This window comes from Palaemon carinicauda, chromosome 32, assembly GCF_036898095.1.
Source record: "Palaemon carinicauda isolate YSFRI2023 chromosome 32, ASM3689809v2, whole genome shotgun sequence".
NCBI lineage: Eukaryota > Metazoa > Arthropoda > Malacostraca > Decapoda > Palaemonidae > Palaemon > Palaemon carinicauda.
In genome coordinates this window covers 78609986-78627506 of record NC_090756.1, presented here as the reverse complement: position 1 = coordinate 78627506, position 17521 = coordinate 78609986, and the positions used below count along the sequence as shown (strand labels likewise).

Sequence of the window (17521 nt, the reverse complement as noted above, 5' to 3'; positions counted from 1 at the left end):
TTTACATTGCTTTATAAGAAGTACGTGGACAAATAAATTGTCAATTTGGATTTTTTCTGTTCAGCGATTCCTCATGAACATTACAAAGTCATTTTAATTTTGTAAATAATGAAATTACAAAATAAAAGCATTAGTTCATCATTGGCATAAAAATGGGGGAACGACATTTTGATTGAGAATTCACCTGTTTGTAGTATTTTTTTTTTTCCAACTAAAAAGACTTCATGGTTAATCAACCTGTGGACAAAAAGCATGACTAAAATTAGTGTGCTGGGAGGAAATAATGGTGAGCTGTAATTATCAGTCAACCTGGAAACTCCAGTTCAGTCTGGCTTAAATGTTCCTCTTGATATGCTAATCTTTTATGAGCTTAGTTTTTGATCATCATAAATGTTTTACGTTGCCTTTTGTCCATAGAGAGTTTGATGTGAATAGACTTCTGTGTAATCTTCTGTCTTATAAACCCCTCTTTAGATTTAGTTCATGTATTCCATTCCTCACCAACTTACTTTGTTTTGACTTAATGAATTTCTGAACACAATTTCAGATGAGATACTTCAATGACAGGGAGACCCAAAAGCAAGGCTTTAAAGGATCCGTCTATGTTGTATTTCCGACTCCAGAGGCGGCAAAAGAATTCAGAGAGAAGGATGAGGTCAGGTACAAAGACATTCTCTTGATTCGCAAATGGCAGTCCGAGTACTTGGAGGAAAAGAAGAAAGAAATTGAAGAACGAAGAGCCCGGAAAGAAGCTCGTAAGAACAAGGCCCAAGATCAGAATAATGAGGTTGGTGTAATATATTTACCTTCGCCAACAAAGTCGGGGAGGTTAAGTTTTGTCTTATGTCTGTTTGTGTTTGAGTGTAAACAACTTCCTGGCCACAATTTTACTCACAGCGTAGTGAAACATTTTAGGATTAATTATTATGTTGAGACGCAGAAGTGATTCTATTTTGAAAGTCCTAGGTCAGAGGTTAAGGATGAGAAAAAAGCTGCTGTGGTGGAGGTCTGCGCTCTACTGAGTGCCCCTCTAGTTACATTTGTTCTTATACGGATACAAACTTCCTAGTTATATGTCTCGAGATTACTCCTAAGTTATTTTGCTATGACCAGAAAGGTTGGCCAGGGCACCAGCCGCCCGTTGAGATACTACCGCTAAAGAGTTATGGACTCCTTTGACTGGCCAGACAGTACTACATTGGATCCTTTTTTCTGGTTACAGTTCTTTCCCTTTGCCTACTAGTCCAGTAAATCTAGCCCAAAATAGGGGGTGACCCAGGACAAATTGCCAGAAAAACGAAACCACTTTCATATGTTTAAGTTAGACCTGCCACATGATATATCAAAAATGTAGAAAAATATATTTGGTGGAACATGGTAAAATATGCAAATTAAGGTAGCCATTACTAAAATTTCTGTTTTTGCCTATACTGACAAAAGTAATAGAGCTAGACTTATGAAAATGATATCCATACCTATGTTTTCATGGTCAAGGAATCATATGAGACCAATCTTAGGGATTTGTGATGATTACATCATAATGAATTCAATATGGTTGCCGTGGTAAGCACGAAAAAACTGAAAATCGCAGTAACTTTTACAGAATCCCACCAAAGACAGCAAACTTGGTGTCTATGTGAATGATTATTGAGCTTTCACATGTAGTAGTTATGAGGACTCTCCACAAAATGATGATTAAAAACCAGGACAGATGTTATAAGTCCAAACTGGAGAGTGGTACTAGGTGTTCCGGATGAGAGTAAATGTAACCCTGCCTAATGCACGACACCCGCCTCTGTCATATAGAAGAAATGCCTAAACTGTTTAACCAGTTTCAGGATGATAACACCTTTGAGGATATAGATCCTTTATCGGTTTCAGTTCTTAATGGTGCGGAAATCCCTCTCCCAACTGAAATTCAGGAACTTGGAATTTTAGTTGATGAACTTCTAGAAGGACAAATGGTACCATCTGAGATAAGTTCATCACCAGCATTCCATTCTGTCAAGGAAAGATTACTGAATGCACTAAATGCAGTAGAACATAAAACAGGGAAACTGTGGGTTATGTATATGAAATTGATTGACATTGTTCGGAACTTCCTGAGGTCCGAACGAACAGGTGACTGGAAGTTGCATCTTGCAACCTTGCAAAATATGTTGCCTTATTTTGCTGCCTCTGGACATAACTTGTACACAAAGTCGGTGTACCTATATCTGCAGAAAATGTGGAAGCTGGAGGATTCCAATCCAGATATCTACTCCAACTTCATGGACGGTTTGCACGTCGTGCGAAGGTCGGATCGTTATTGGGCAGGACTGTCCCCAGATTTGGTTATAGAACAAGTTCTCATGAGAAGCCTTAAAACAACGGGTGGTTTGACGAGAGGACGGGGTATGACAGAAACACAGCGACTGGTATGGTGTCTGTCCAGACCTATTTGCGCAGAGGTCAATGATGCCATGCAGCAACTGACTTCAGTTAAGTATGCAACAAGTGAGCAGCATAAAGATCTGTCAAAGGCACGTCAGGCAAAGGACATAGCCGATACCAACAAACTCGTTTCAATACTGGCAGAAAGGAATCCATTTGAAGAAAGTATGTCATTGCAAAATATTGTGACAGGGGTAGCTACATGAGAGGACGTTAATGTAGAGTTAGCCAAGGAAGTTGGACAGAAAATTCTTGAGGATATGACAGGAAATATTGTTAATCAATATGTATTTCGGAAACGAAATCAGGTTATAACACCAGAATCAAAGTCAACTATCAAAATTGATGGGGAGAAAGTGAACATCGATCCCCAGCTACTGTTTCAGAGACTGGTGATCGCCGGAACACAGGCTACAGATCTGCTGGATGCCTTTCAGTATGAACTATGCTCTTATCCACCAGCTCTGTTTGAGACCAGGCACGTTCAGCTTAAAGCCAACAAACCAGCCCTTGCAAAAGCTATTTGGGATTTGATCCCACAGGATGATCGTCCGGACAAACCTTCCAATTACTTCACAGGATTCCATGGCAAATTGGAGACACCTATAAGTCGATCCTTCAAAGGTACACGTCATATGTGAAGAAACGTTATGGAAAGGCAGTCATCGTTTTTGATGGTTACACCAGTGGGCCATCAACGAAAGATAGTACCCATCAAAGACGCCTAGGAACGCGCCAAGGAAGAGCAGTCAATTTTCAAACTCAGATGTCGCTCAAGATCAAAAAAGAGGAATTCCTATCAAATGATGAAAACAAGCAACGTTTCATTAATTTGCTTGGTGATTCCCTTGAAGCTGCTGGTTGTGAAGTTCACCACGCAAAAGATGATGCTGATCTACTTATTGTCCAGACCGCAATAAAGGTTGTGTCGCAGTGTAATGTTATTCTCGTTGGAGATGATACAGATCTTCTTGTCCTTCTATGTTATCATACTAAGAATGTGAAGTATAATATGTTCTGGAGGCCGGAGCCTAAAAAGGGAAAAAAGGAGCAACTTCTGAACATTGGACATGTATGTCAGAAACTTGGAGATGATCTTTGCAATAGCATTCTTTTTGTCCATGCGTTCCTTGGCTGTGATACAACTTCACGTGTCTTTGGTTATGGAAAGGGTGTGGCACTGAAGTTGGCACAGGACAGTGAATACTTTTGTGACCTTGCTAAGGTGTTTGGCAACTATGATTCCAGCGAGGATGAAATAATTCAGGCAGGGGAGAAAGCTATGCTTTGTGTGTACAAGGCAAAACCAGATGGCAATCTGGATTCACTGAGACACCACAGGTTTCAAGAATTAGTTGCCACTAGCAAAAAAGTTATTCACCCCAAATCATTGCCACCAACTTCAGGGGCAGTAAAGTACCACAGTTTCCGTGTTTTCCACCAAGTTCAGGCGTGGAAGGGTAACAGCCTGAATGCTGAAAATTGGGGGTGGAAGATCATCGAAGGAAAAATGTTCCCCCTTATGACTGATTTGGACGTTGCTCCAAAATCACTATTGGAAGTGGTAAGATGCAAATGCAAGACAGGGTGCGGAAAACGTTGTGGGTGCAGACGACTGGGTCTTGACTGTACACCAGCCTGCAGTGAATGCAGGGGGATCTGTGAGAACATGAACTTGGAGAACACTGACGAGACTTCAGATGATGATCGTGATATCTTGGGCATGTGAACCTACATTTAAGGAGAATTAACTGGCATGCCTTGGTTTCAATTTCAACAAACTGACACCTGCATTATAGATAAATAGACTCATTTACCATGAAAACCTATAAATAGACACCAAGATTGTTGTCTTCGGTAGGATACTGTCGAAGTTATTGCGATTTTCAGTTTTTGCGTACCAACCATGGCAGCCATATTGAATTCATTATGATGTAATCATGACAGCTCCCTGAAATTAGTCTCAAATGATTTTTCGACCATGAAAACATGGGTATAGACACCATTTTCATAATTCTAGCTCTATTACTTTTGGCAATATAATCAAAAACAGATATTTCGACAATGGCTACCTTGAATTGCATATTTCACCATGTTCCACCAAATATATATTTCTACATTTTTGATATTTCTTTTAGCATGATAATTAAGTCATTGCAAGTAATTTCATTTTTCTGGCAATTTGTCCTAGGTCAAATGGTAGATTTACTGGACTATACACAAACATCGAATAGTCTGGCCTATTCTTTAAAGATTCTCCTCTGTCCTCATATGCCTGACAACACTTGAGATTACCAAACAATTCTTCTTCACCCAAGAGGTTAACTACTGCTATGTAATCGTTCAGTGGCCACTATCCTCTTGGTCAGGGTAGAAGCGACCCTATAGCTATGGTAAGCAGCTCTTCTAGGAGAAGGACACTCCAAAATCAAACCAGTGTTCTCTAGTCTAGGGTAGTGCCATAGCCTCTGTACCATGGTCTTCCACTGTCTTGGGTCAGAGTTCTCTTGCTTGAGGGTACACTCGTTCACGCTATTCTATCTTATTTCTCTTCCGCTTGTTTTGTTAAAATATATATAGTTTATATAGGTATTATTTATTTTAATGTTACTGTCCCTAAAATATTTAATTTTTCCTTTTTCATTTCCTTACTGGGCTATTTTCCCTGTTGGGGCCCCTGGGCTTAAAGCATTCTGCTTTTTCAACTAAGGTTGTAGCTTAGCAATTAATAATAATAATAATAACAACAGTGTATGATTACCAGCTAACTCCACACTGCTCTTGCCTCTGTGAAGCTGATCTACTCTATTTCTGGTTGCTGTTATTGACAGCTTTTCTTCCCAAGCTGGATTTTATTAGTGGCCCTTTTTTCCCCTTTTAATTTGATTTGTGAGATGAATGGTCCTTCAGGTAGTATGCTGACCTGCCCCAGCATTGAAGGCCTTGAAACCTTAATGAGCTAGGTTGAGGTAGGTCCGCACCCTTTATGCCCAAACTGCCGTAGTAAACAGTGTTTGACTAGCCTTGTGATTTTTTAAGGGAGTGGCTGCCCTCCTAGTTGAAGAAGCATTATGCTCGTTGGAAGAAGAGAGCTAAGAGTGATAGGTCTCCTCCACTTCCTCTATTGAGAACAAGAAACGAAAGGGCCTCTATGCGACCACGATTACTCTCATCCTGATCCTCCTTTACTGGGGCGCCCCATGACCCTGATAATTGAGGATCACGGTCATAATATCAAGAATTTTCAGATTAGTGAAACATTTGTCAATGTTTTGTTGCCTATGGGGGGTGTACCAGACATGAGTTGCTACCAGACACTGATCCTTTGACTTCGGCCGCAGTACAGCCTGAACTTGAGGCTGTACAAATGTATAGTTCTAGATTATACCGATCTGCACAGATCTCCATCTCTGCCCATAATCGTGCTCAGTGGTGAATATCATGCATTTGTTTCAGATTTTCAGATCCAAGGAGGTTTCTCACTTATGGAGGATTCTTCAGTAAAAGTATTGAAAATTTCTCCCCATTCTGATGTGCCAATTGTCAGTGCCATCTGCCCAGTGCGGAGGCTCCCCTCATAAGGTGCTTACTACTCCCCGGTTCGTACACATCACTCGTCTGTCTTGCCTCATACACTTGAGGGGCCCACACCATCGCCTTTCTCCACAGAAAGAATCACTTGGTTCACCTGAAAAATCTCCATTATCTTTTTCAGATGTTGAATGGATCTCACAGTTATATCCACAACAAATTTCAGTCGGTGCCATCCTTCAATCTTGTTTCTGGTTCTCGGAAATCCATCTGTTAACCTTTGTGCAACACTCCAAATCATTGGTGAGAATAAAGGTGGCTTTCTTCTTCCTCCTGTTCTGTGAGGCCTTCCAATGTATATATCTTCAAAATAACGGTATAGTTCTTTCATTTCTTGCTCCATTTGAAGATCTTCTGGTGTGTCAAGCAACTCTTCAAATGCGTTGGTTATATCCCCTGGGGGTAGGAATGCTAATGCAGCAAGCAATTTACAATAAAGGCGAGGGTTAGTATTGGTTATGTAACTATTTGTTAACCCAATACTCTGAATTTTCCTCCAAATTGCCTGTGAAATGTAGAAGAAACACCCTTGCAACTCTACTTTTTCGAAGACATTTGAAAGCATCCGTTACTGGTTTTTCAAAATCTGTGGTAATTGTGTTTGGCTGTAAGTCAGGGTGCTTTTGTTTCAAGATACTAACTGCTTTTCATGAAATTTCCTTTCTTTTATTCGTCAACAAGTTGTAGACACCTGCAAATAAATACTAATATTTAATAGCGTGGATCGTGTATAGTTGATAAAATAGTTGTGGAACCATTTTGAATGTACCGTCACAGTTGGAAGTATGTCTAGCATAGTTTTTCTTGCGAATATTAGTTTGTTCCAACACGGAGACTTACCGAGAACTACTTTCTTAGGAGTACCTGGAATCTCCTCTCAACCGACCAGAGTTTTGTGTAGTTTACCCTACTTCCGTTTTCTGTGAGGACCACCTCAGGCGGAAGGATACGTGCCCTGAGGCTAGTCCCGAGCCAGGTCGCGTGTTAGCTTGGGTCTCGACCCTCAGTAAGTTCTCTGGTCGCGTCGTGATACCATCCTGACGCTTTCCTTTCTCAGTGCGACCCTTTGTGTCCCCGACTCGCGTGTCCCACGTGGTATTCCTGTACTTTCCCTTGTGTTCTTGCGTGTTCGCTTGATTCCCTTGTGCTTTCCCAAGTGTATTCCTTATCCTTTCCCTGTGTTCCTGTGTCTTACGGTGTTGTGTTGTGCATCATCTAGCATGCCTGCCGTTGTCCTGGGCTGAGAGTCGGGAAGTCGTGTGGAGCGTTTTTGTCCAAGCCGGAGGTTGACCCGCATTCCCTTTGCTCTTCGTGTAGGGGTAGAGTTTGCTCTCCGTCGGACACGTGTCCGGAGTGTGTGTCGTGGAGTGAAATCCAGTGGGTTCGTTTTAGTACGAAGAAGTCCGCTAAGCGATCTCCCAGGAAGGCAAGCACCTCTTCGCCCTTGACGTCGCCAGAAGGGAAGTCTGACGGTGTTTCTCTCCCATCTTCCCCTACCCAGAGTAGGGGACGAGGTAAGTCCGTTGCGGGGAAGAAGCTGATGGCTCTTCCCCAGGAGTCTAGTCTTCGAGATATTGGGGTTGCTGACTCTTTGCAGGCAAGTGGGGGGCCTGAAGGTGTTTTTAGTGGGGGTCTTGGAGAGACTGCCCTTGTGCTGGGGGGGCACGTCTCGTCAGATGACCCCATGTGGGGTAAAAATGTTCCTGTTTCTTCGCCCGCATTATGGGCCTACATTTCAGGTACCTCCGCAGCTGATGGCACCTAAGATAAAGTAGACTCTCCGGTAGCGGATCCCTTCGGATGGGGACCCCCGAGGACTCCTGGTAGGTACCCGTTGAGGATGGAAGAAGGCCTTGGTTCCTGGGTACCCAACGTAGAGCGAGCGAACTCTCTCCAGCTCCTCTTTTGGCAGTTCCTGACATGTTTCTGCAACTTTCAACCTCCGGAACCCAGCAAATCACGAAGCCGTCTATTCCCCATGCGCCTGCCCCTCGGTCGTGTTATGAAGAGTAGTCAGTCTTTTCAGCGGCATGTTCATCGTTCTCTTTGGAGGGAGAAGCGCAGAGGAGGCGCCGCCGGAAGAGGGATAGATCCAGGAGCAGACGTTCCCGTTCGAGGTCGCGTTCTAGGTCGAGGCATGGGAGAAGGCGTTCCAGGTCTCCGAGGAAGAAATACCAGAGACGGATCCCCAAGGAGGCCCTCTTCCAGCCACAGGTTTGACCCTTGGAAGGACGAGAATGCAAGGACCTCTTCGGACAGGCGTAAGGCCGCAAAACAGCCGACTCAACCCGCCCAGCAGAGGGGATCGCTTTTTCGGACGGGCAGCCTTGTCGAGTCGGCTAAATTGGCTCTCCCTTTGGATAAACAGGGACGGCTTCCTCCGTCGGGGAAGCCCACGGAAGCCTCACCCTCATTGTCGAAGAACAATCTAAGGACGGAAGCTCTCGCCGACACGGCGGTGCCTGTCCCAGGACCGCGGCCTAGTGCGGAGGTGCCCGTCAGGACAGCGCCTCAGCGTCAGACGGAGGTGCCCGTCGGGACAACGCCTCAGCTTCAGACGTAGGGCGCGGTCGGCTCGTAGGGTTCTCCAACCGAGGATTCGGCTTATAGAAGAGTTATAGGCCTCATACGGAGGCATCACAGGATCGAGGAGGCTGTTCCCACCGACAAGGATGCCTGGCGATCCAGCCTCAATCGTCTAATGGAGGCCCCCGTACAGCAGAAACCCTCCTTAGCGCTACCTGTGGCCAGGGACGTGGTTCTGGGACGTGCTCATGTAGACAAGGTTGTGGCGGGCAATGCTGAAGCCCCCAAATCCCAGAGTGCCTCCAAATTACTCCAGGGTCTAAGGTCCCCGAGTAAATATTATGTGCCGGAAGGGCAGCGACCGGGAGCCTGCATGATGGAGGCCTCCCTTGAAGTGTTAGGACAGGGTGCCCCAGAGGACAGAGCCTCTTCAGCCCCGATTTGTTTCTCCCAGTCAGAGGCGACGATGATGGAGGAGATGTCTAAAGACCTGGTCAACGTCGCCTCCTGGTTGGACTGGTGGGCCTCAACTCTAGTGGGTATCCAGGCCACCTACCACTTGTCAGATCCATTGAACCAAGCTCTCCTGAAGGAACTAATCTCCGGAGGTAGGACACTGAAGTTCTTGACGTTCCAGTCTCTTGCTTTATCGGCCAAGGAGAAGGGATACGGTTCTGAGCAAGCTATCTAGGAGAATCCCAGACAGGGAAGCGAGGGCTTTGAGGAGCCTGCCCGTGTGGGGTGACTCGCTTTTTCCCCTGAAGCAAACGGAAGAGATCATGGAGAAGCTCATGAGGAGGAAGGAAGTGATCGTTCCCAGACCTCAGCCCATGAGGAGACCCGCTTACAGGAGACCTACGTCGGATGGACCCTCTACTTCTCGAGCCTCTCCTAGCCAGACAAGGAGAAACGCCCCATCTACCTCTTGGGCTCAACCACCGCAGCCCCGCCCGTAGAGGAGCTCCGACAGCACCGGCCTCGTTTAGAACGCCCTACTCAGCTTCCAGGAGAGGGCGTTCAGGTCGATCCTCCAGAAGGAGATAGTGTGAGAGGCCCCCTACTCCTGCCCAAGCCTCAGGTTGGGGTATGCCGCAGACATTTTTGGCAAGCATGGAAGGACCACGGTGTGGAACCCTGGACAGTAACGGTGTTGAAGGAGGGTTACAGACTACCTTTCCTGACAGAACCGCCACCTCTGATTCCAGCCAGTCAGGCGGAGTGGCTGGCACCCAAGGATCCTTTGAAGAGGGCAGCCTTACAGGAAGAAGTATCCACGATGTTGGCAAAAGGGGCAATGGAAACAGTTCTACAGCCGACTCTTTCTGGTGGAGAAAGCGACGGGAGGTTGGAGACCAGTCATAGATCTGTCAGCCCTCAACAAGTTTGTGTGCAAGACCGACTTCAAGATGGACACCCCGAAGTCGGTCCTGCAGTCCCTGAGGGAAGGGGACTTCATGATGTCCATAGAACTCAAGGATGCGTATTTTCAAATCCCTATCCACCCCTCAAGCAGGAAGTTTCTTCGGGTGAAGTGGGGTACCCAGATCTTGCTTCGGTTTGTCAACAGCGCCCCAAGTATTCACAAGGATCTTCACGACAGTCTCCGTGTGGGCTCACGAACGGGGTATTCGCCTCATTCGCTACCTGGATGACTGGTTGGTTCTTTCTTCCTCAGAGGTAGTTTTGAAGGATCAAGGCGTGAAACTAATACAGTTCTGCAAAGTTCTGGTTATCACTATCAACCTGGAGAAGTCGCATCTGTCTCCCTCCACCAGGATGACTGACTTGGGGATAGTGCTGGACTCCTGCCTAGTGAGAGCCTTTCCGTCGGGGGAGAGGCTGAACAACCTGGACCAGGTCCTTCGGCCCTTCCTATCAGGACAACCCAGGAGAGTCAAGGACTGGCAGAGGTTGATAGGTCATCTAGTATCATTGGAGAAACTGGTCCCCCAAGGGAGGCTCAAACTCAGGAGCATACAATGGAACCAGGTAGACTCCCCCTACAAGTTAATTCCCGTTCTTCCGGAGACAAAACAATCCCTGGAATGGTGGCAGGATAGAGCGAATATCCTCAAGGGGATGCCCTTCGCATCCGAGCACCCCGAGATGCTTCTCTTCACGGACGCCTCAAAGGAGGGGTGGGGAGCACACCTTCTCGGCAAGTCAGCAAGAGGTTCTTGGACGGAAGCACAGCGCATCAACGTCTTAGAGATGAAGGCAGTCCGAAAAGGGTGCCTACAGTTCTTAGATCTTCTAAGGGGAAACACAGTGGTGATGTGCGACAACGCCACTGTAGTAGCGTACATAAAGAAACAGGGAGGACTCAAGTCGAAGGAGTTGTGCGATCTCACGGAGATCCTGGATTGGGCCGAGTCAGAACAAATCGTGATTTCAGCAAGGTTCATTCCAGGGAAAAGGAATGTCCTAGCCGACGGGCTCAGCAGGATGGGCCAGGTAGTGGGTACCGAGTGGTCTCTTCACCCAGAAGTAGCCAGGCTCATCATTCAAAAATGGGGTTCGCCGGTGATGGATCTCTTTGCAACCAGACTGAATGCACAACTCCCCGTATTCTGTTCTTCTGTCCCAGACCCAAAGGCGGCATTGGAGGACGCCTTTCAACACAAATGGGACAATCTCGACGTTTACGCTTTTCCTCCCTTCGCATTGATCAGGCAAGTGCTCAACAGAGTAAGGACAGCTCACACCCTAAGGATGACTTTGGTAGCGCCCTGGTGGCCGGAGAGAGAGTGGTTCGCGGATCTAAGAGACTTAGCGTGTCTTCCCCCGTGGCCTCTGCCCGACAGACCAGACCTTCTGCAGCCGCCACACTTCCAAAGGTTCCACGACAATCCTCGATCTCTTCGCCTTCACGCTTGGAGATTATCGAGTGTCTCCTGAGGAAGGAAGGATATTCAGCAGGAACGGCTGAGAGGGTGTCGCGCTATCTGAGGCGGTCTTCGGCAGCGGTTTACCAGGCAAAATGGACCACTTTCACGAAATGGTGTTCCTCCAGAAACATCAAGCCTCTAAAAGCTTCGGTTCCGGATATTGCGGATTTCCTCGTACACCTCAGACGTGATGGGCATGTCAATACCAGCCATCAAGGGAGTCCGTGCAGCCTTAGGCCAAGTTTTCCTCCTGAAGGTCATTGATCTGGGTTCCTCTAGGCATATCTCTATGCTCATCAGGAGTTTCGAACAAGCATGCCCTCCGCAAACCTCCAGGGTGCTGCAGTGGGATGTAGCAAGAGTCCTGAAGATGCGGAGTGAACCACCGTTCGAACCCTTGAAGGACATAGTGGACAGGGATCGCACTCTCAAGACAGTCTTCTTGTTGGCCTTGGCTTCAGCTAAGAGGGTGGGAGAAATTCATGGGTTGTCCTACGAAGTCTCTCATACGAAGGGATGGCGTGAGATCTCCTTCAAGTTCGTCCCTTCTTTTGTGGCTAAAACACAGAATCCAGCAGTCTGGGATCCTAAGTTCGAAGGCTTCTCAATGCCAGCGAGTCCTCGGTCAGGGAATCCGGAGGATTTGAAGTTGTGCCCTGAAAAATACCGTGAGAGGACGGTTAATCTCCGCCCTGGTATCAAAAACCTCTTCGTCTCCACGGGTACAGTGAAAAAGCAGGTATCTAAGAATACCATCTCCTATTGGCTAAGACAGGTGATTGTCGGGGCCTATAGCAAGGCGGGTCTTCCCCTGACAAGTAATCCCAGGCCCCATGACATTAGAGGTCTAAGTACCCCTCTGGCTTTTGAGAGGAACATGGCGATGGCCCAGATCCTTAGAGCAGGCACCTGGTCGAACCAGTCGACCTTCACAACTCATTACCTCAAGGATTGCTCGAGGAAGTCTCTAGATGGGTTCTCTATTGGGACAGTCATCTCCGTGCTCCAAGCGATTTAACAGTGAAGCCCCAGGTACAATTGTGGGTAGTAAAACCAAGAGACACAGGTTTGTTTTCCTTTCACCGTTGTCTTTTTCCTTTCCCGTCCCCCGGAGATAGACCCAGATAGAACCTGCACAAGACATGACTTCACAACTTCGTCACAGGACTCAGCATCGTGGAATTTTTAAGGGTGAATACTTAGACACTAACATGAGCTCTTTGTGTAGTTTTTCCCTACGTTTCGTTTTCTAGATATCTTAGAACCTAGTTTCCTACCTAGGTTCCTTGTCGCCCGGATCAGTTGGGTCTAGAGTTCAGGAAGACACTCCCACCTCCTAAAGTGTAAGTCTCCTGAGAAAGTAGTTTGAGGTAAGTCTCCGTGTTTGAACGAGTCACAAATTTTTAAGTAATTTGTATTTTTCCTAACATACTTACTGAGAACTATTTTGGGGTAATGGCCCTCCCTTCCTTCCCCGAGTGCCTTACTGACCCTTAGGTATTTTTAGCATCCAAGAACTTACTGAGGGTCGAGACCCAAGCTAACACGCGACTTGGCTCGGGACTAGCCTCAGGGCACGTATCCTTCCGCCTGAGGTTGTCCTCACAGAAAACGGAAGTAGGGTAAACTACACAAAACTCAGGTCGGTTGATAGGAGATTCCAGGTACTCCTAAGAAAGTAGTTCTCGGTAAGTATGTTAGTAAAAATACAAATTATTTAAAAATTTGTGATATTTAAAGCCCTATTGTAATTGGTTTAAAGTTGTTCAGGTAAAATGATCCCTGAAAGTGATTCCAGTTCTGGAAAGTAGCCTTCCATATTTTGCCTTTTTCGTTGGATTCATTTCGTAAGTGCTTAAGTTTGGCATACGAGACGAAGTTTCACAATCAATATTTTTGCGTAAAGTTAGCAATGATTCTACGTGGTGGAGCAGTTGAACCAGAAGCTTTGTTTCTTAACGTACTCAAGGCAATCGTCACTTATTCCTTTGGCATATTGAGTGCATGTGAATGATTTGGACATAAAACTACATCGATTGTATCGCTATAATCAACCGGGGTTGTAGTAGTTCCCTTGCAGCCTTTGATGACGCATCTCTAGTTCTGCGTTTCATTATTGGTTGTATTCTTTCGATAAACATATCCCCCATGACATATTTGGTAACCTCCTTTCTGGGATTTTATCACTTTCACATTGATGGGCTCAAACTCCAAGAGACGAATAAGAAAGACCAAATCTCAGCTGTAATTTAAATCAAATAATTTTTAGATATCTCAGTAGAACGCCTGCTTACGGACACGCCTTAACGGCAACCACACTACAATAAACCGATAGCAAAGCTTGGTTTGGTATACTAGCTATTTTGGTATAGTGTACTAGCTATTTTGGAACTAGCTGTTTTGGTATACTAGCTATTTTGGGACTAGCTGTTTTGGGCTTCACCCAAAGACAGTGTTCTCAGCTCAAGTTGGCAAAGTCTTCTTGGCCATCTTTCCCTGCTGCAGAAGTTCATTCCACTGTGGCGCATCTACCACATATTCTCTCTGTGGTGTTGAAGAATCTCTGGTCAATCTCCTGGGACCACCAAAAACCCAGTGCAAGAGGAGCCATGGGCTACTCTCCCTACCTGATCAATTCACACCTCTAAAACACTATTTGAGGACACCTTCCGAAAACACCCATCAGATCACCTGAGATCTTTAGGTTAAACTTCCCTCCTCAAACACCATTTTAAGTGCTTGCTCTCACCATTTGTCTTTTAACTACCTTGTGAATAATCCCAATAACCATTCCAGCTTTGCTTAAGACATTTCCTATTTTAAAAGAGTCCGGTTTGCATAACTAGGAAAAACACTAATAATTTTTAAAGTAATTTTTTCAAAGTGGTTGATGCATGAAGTTTATTATATGCATTAAGTACAGTGAGACAATTCATGTTTCCACAAATATTTTCTTAGAAAATTATTTGTTAATAATAGATTTTTTTTTGCAATGCTACAGCATTTGAAAGAACTTAGTAACTGCTTTCTTTTAAATTTTTAAAAAGTAATTTATATTGTCAATAAGATTAAATGTGTATGTGGAAAGAATTAAGCTAGGAATTCATAGAATTGGTTTAGATAATACTACAAACTACTGTACAGTGATTATATGCATTATTTTTTAATGTAAAACTATGAAACCTTTTTATATTTTCTATATTTCAGGATGAAGCAGAAGAGGAGGTAGAACTTCCCAAGGGAACATTCATTCATTTCTCAGGAATAACTGGCGACAAGGAAATAAGCAGGGAAGATCTCAAGGAAGCTTTGGGAGATTGTAATGATCACTGTGCATTTGTTGATTACAGTAGGGGACTGAAAGAAGGTTACTTCAGATTCAAAGAAGCAGAGTATAATACTACAGTCATGGAGAAAACAGAAGGAAAACTTAAGGTACATCTTGGGTGTGTTCCTACTCTAAATACAAACCGTTGTTCATTTAATAGTTAATGATTGTCGGTGCGTGGGGATAAGTAGCTGGCTCGCCACCTGTCAAAAGAGCCTCGCTTTGAATTTCAACCTCAACAAATATGAACATATCATATTGCCCTAATCCAAGCTTTCCATTTTTTTTTTTTCATACTGTAGTGATAAATGTGAAAAAAGTGGGAAAAGATGCAGATAAAGGAGTGATGAATGTGAAAGGGTGGACCTTGCGGCTGGTTTTCGAGTATACCGGCTGTGTGTGTGTATGTGTATATATGTTTGTGTATATGTGTGTGTGTATGTATATGTGTGTATATGTATATGTGTGTATATGTGTATATATTATATATGTATATGTATATATATGTACTGTATATGTATAAATGTATATATAATTCGAACACGCATCATTCGGGACTGTAGTGTAGTTCCCTACTTTATTGAAGAATTTTTCAGTTATGTTAGAATTGTCATGTTTATGAGGGCAACGAATAGGGCAGACTATTCGGTTTATGTTTAGGCAAAGGATAAATGAGCTGTAACGAGAGAGAGAGAGATATCCAATGTTGTGCTATTTGGCCACTCAAAGGACCATGTAACTAACAGTAGTATCTCAATGGTAGTTAGCTCCTTGGTCAGCCTGTTACTATGAAAGATAAACCTTGGGTTAATGAATGATTGATCTCACGTAGACTGGCAAGGAAGCACTAATAAAGTATTTTCCTTTAATAAGTTACAGTACAACTGAAAGAAATCTATTTACTGAGAACTCACTTGTTTGTTTACATAATGCCAATTAACCTTTAGAAGATAATTTTTTAACAAATTACTTATAAAGTAAATAGGTAACAAATATGAACCTTTTTAAAGTATAAAAATCATTGGCAGACCATACAAGAAAATGTTCAAAAGGTCTCCAAAAAGGGAACGGTTTGAACACAGTATGTGTTGGGGAAAAAGGAACTTTTGTAAAGTACTATAATATAATCGAAGCATTTTTCACCAAAGTAAATAAGAAAACTGAGTAAATTGAAAACCTTAACATATTAAAAATGTTAATTCACATTTATTGTCAAAGAAGTCTTTGTTGTAAATCAAGATGTAATCAGTTATTTGTTACTATTTTGTTCTTTTTAATTGTTATATTAACTAATAATTTTCTGCAGATCAAAGACATGGACATAACTTTACGCAAAGTGGAAGGAGAGGAGGAAGAGGAACAGCTGAAGAAAATGAAAGAGGCCCAAAGGAACTGCAAAAATCGAGGATTTGGCAACAGAAAACGGAAGGTTGGCGGGGGAAGAGGCGGCTTTCAAAGCAAGAGGAAGCGTTTGTAATCGGCACAGTAACATAATGATGGAAAATTGTCATCTTTTTTTTAAGTATGTTTTATCAGTCATATAATGGGGCACTTGACCCATTTTAGGATTAGTTAAAAAGACTATAGTTTACTTTTTTATTGTCACAGTGTGTCTTGTCAGCATAGGGTAATTGCAATGACTGTCTGTCTGTCATCACTTGAGGACATTGGTATGTGAGTCCCTTCTAGGTGTATTCTAATTTAAATTGACTTATTGGTTTTATAATGAAAGGTGAGTTTTGTACCCTCATGCTGATTGAATTGATCTATTGCAATGTTTTTAGTGAAGATATAGATTTCATTCAGCAAACTGTGCTCTTTAATTTTGATCAGATGATATCCACTTGTTTACATATTAAAGGTTATGTAAATATGCCATAAAGAGCGGCCATTTTCATGGGACGTTTTTTTTTTTTTTTCTCTTTTTGAGAAGTTTTGGTTCGTGACTTAATAGTTTTGCACATACGCCGATAATCGTTTAATATAATGAGAACACTGATCCAAATAGTTGTTAAAAAAAAAGATAGAAGAAATTGAAGGAAATATCATGATATGCAAACCATAAATTGATGAATTTTAAAAGCCAAAATGTTTATGATGACCAATATTCATTACTTGTAAATAATACGAGATGTCAAAAATAAGCAAAATAACATTTTCCTTGAAATCATTTGCTATATTTAGTTCCTCAATTATTTGCTTGGCTGAAATTTCCTTCTCTCGTTGACCGAATGAATCACCATTTAAATTCATATGAGATATTTATGTACAATATATTGTTAATGATTATATGGAGTACAGTTGTAAACACTTACCACAAATTATTCAATTTTATTATAGCATAATCCTCTCCTCTATTACTGATACGGGAGCTATGCTTGTTCATTTAGTGCAGTCAGTGTTATGTTATGGATTTTATAAAGCTTTTTTTTATATATCAATTGTATTTTGAAAATATATGATACCATCTAGGCTGATGTTTTTCCTTCAGGTCCCAGGGTAATGAAATTTGTAGTTTGGCTAGACAGGGCAAACAGATTATGAACATTCCTATGATATTTAATGCTTTTTAATATATCAGCTTAACCCTTTTACCCCCAGGCTATTTGGAAATTTGCAACCCTTAACCCCCAGGGGGTTATTATTTTCCCAGCACATGTTGCAGTATATATTTTTTTAATTGCTCTAACAGCCTTAATTTTTGTCATAGAGGGGTCAGGTTGGTCTCATTCTCTTGGAAAATGCCTGAATTTTC

The 17521-nt window shown here is 43.4% G+C and overlaps 1 protein-coding gene across 1 annotated transcript in view; it reads left to right on the top strand.

The window, feature by feature from the left end:
• The window catches only part of La (La autoantigen-like), a 52128-nt gene extending 34890 nt beyond the window's left edge, over positions 1-17238 (top strand). The window contains exons 5-7 of the mRNA XM_068356281.1: positions 548-787; positions 14646-14873; positions 16073-17238. Of these exons, the coding sequence (XP_068212382.1) occupies positions 548-787; positions 14646-14873; positions 16073-16243 (639 nt within the window). The 3' untranslated portion in view covers positions 16244-17238. The remainder of the gene's footprint in view (positions 1-547; positions 788-14645; positions 14874-16072) is intronic.
• Positions 17239-17521: the final 283 nt, after the last annotated feature.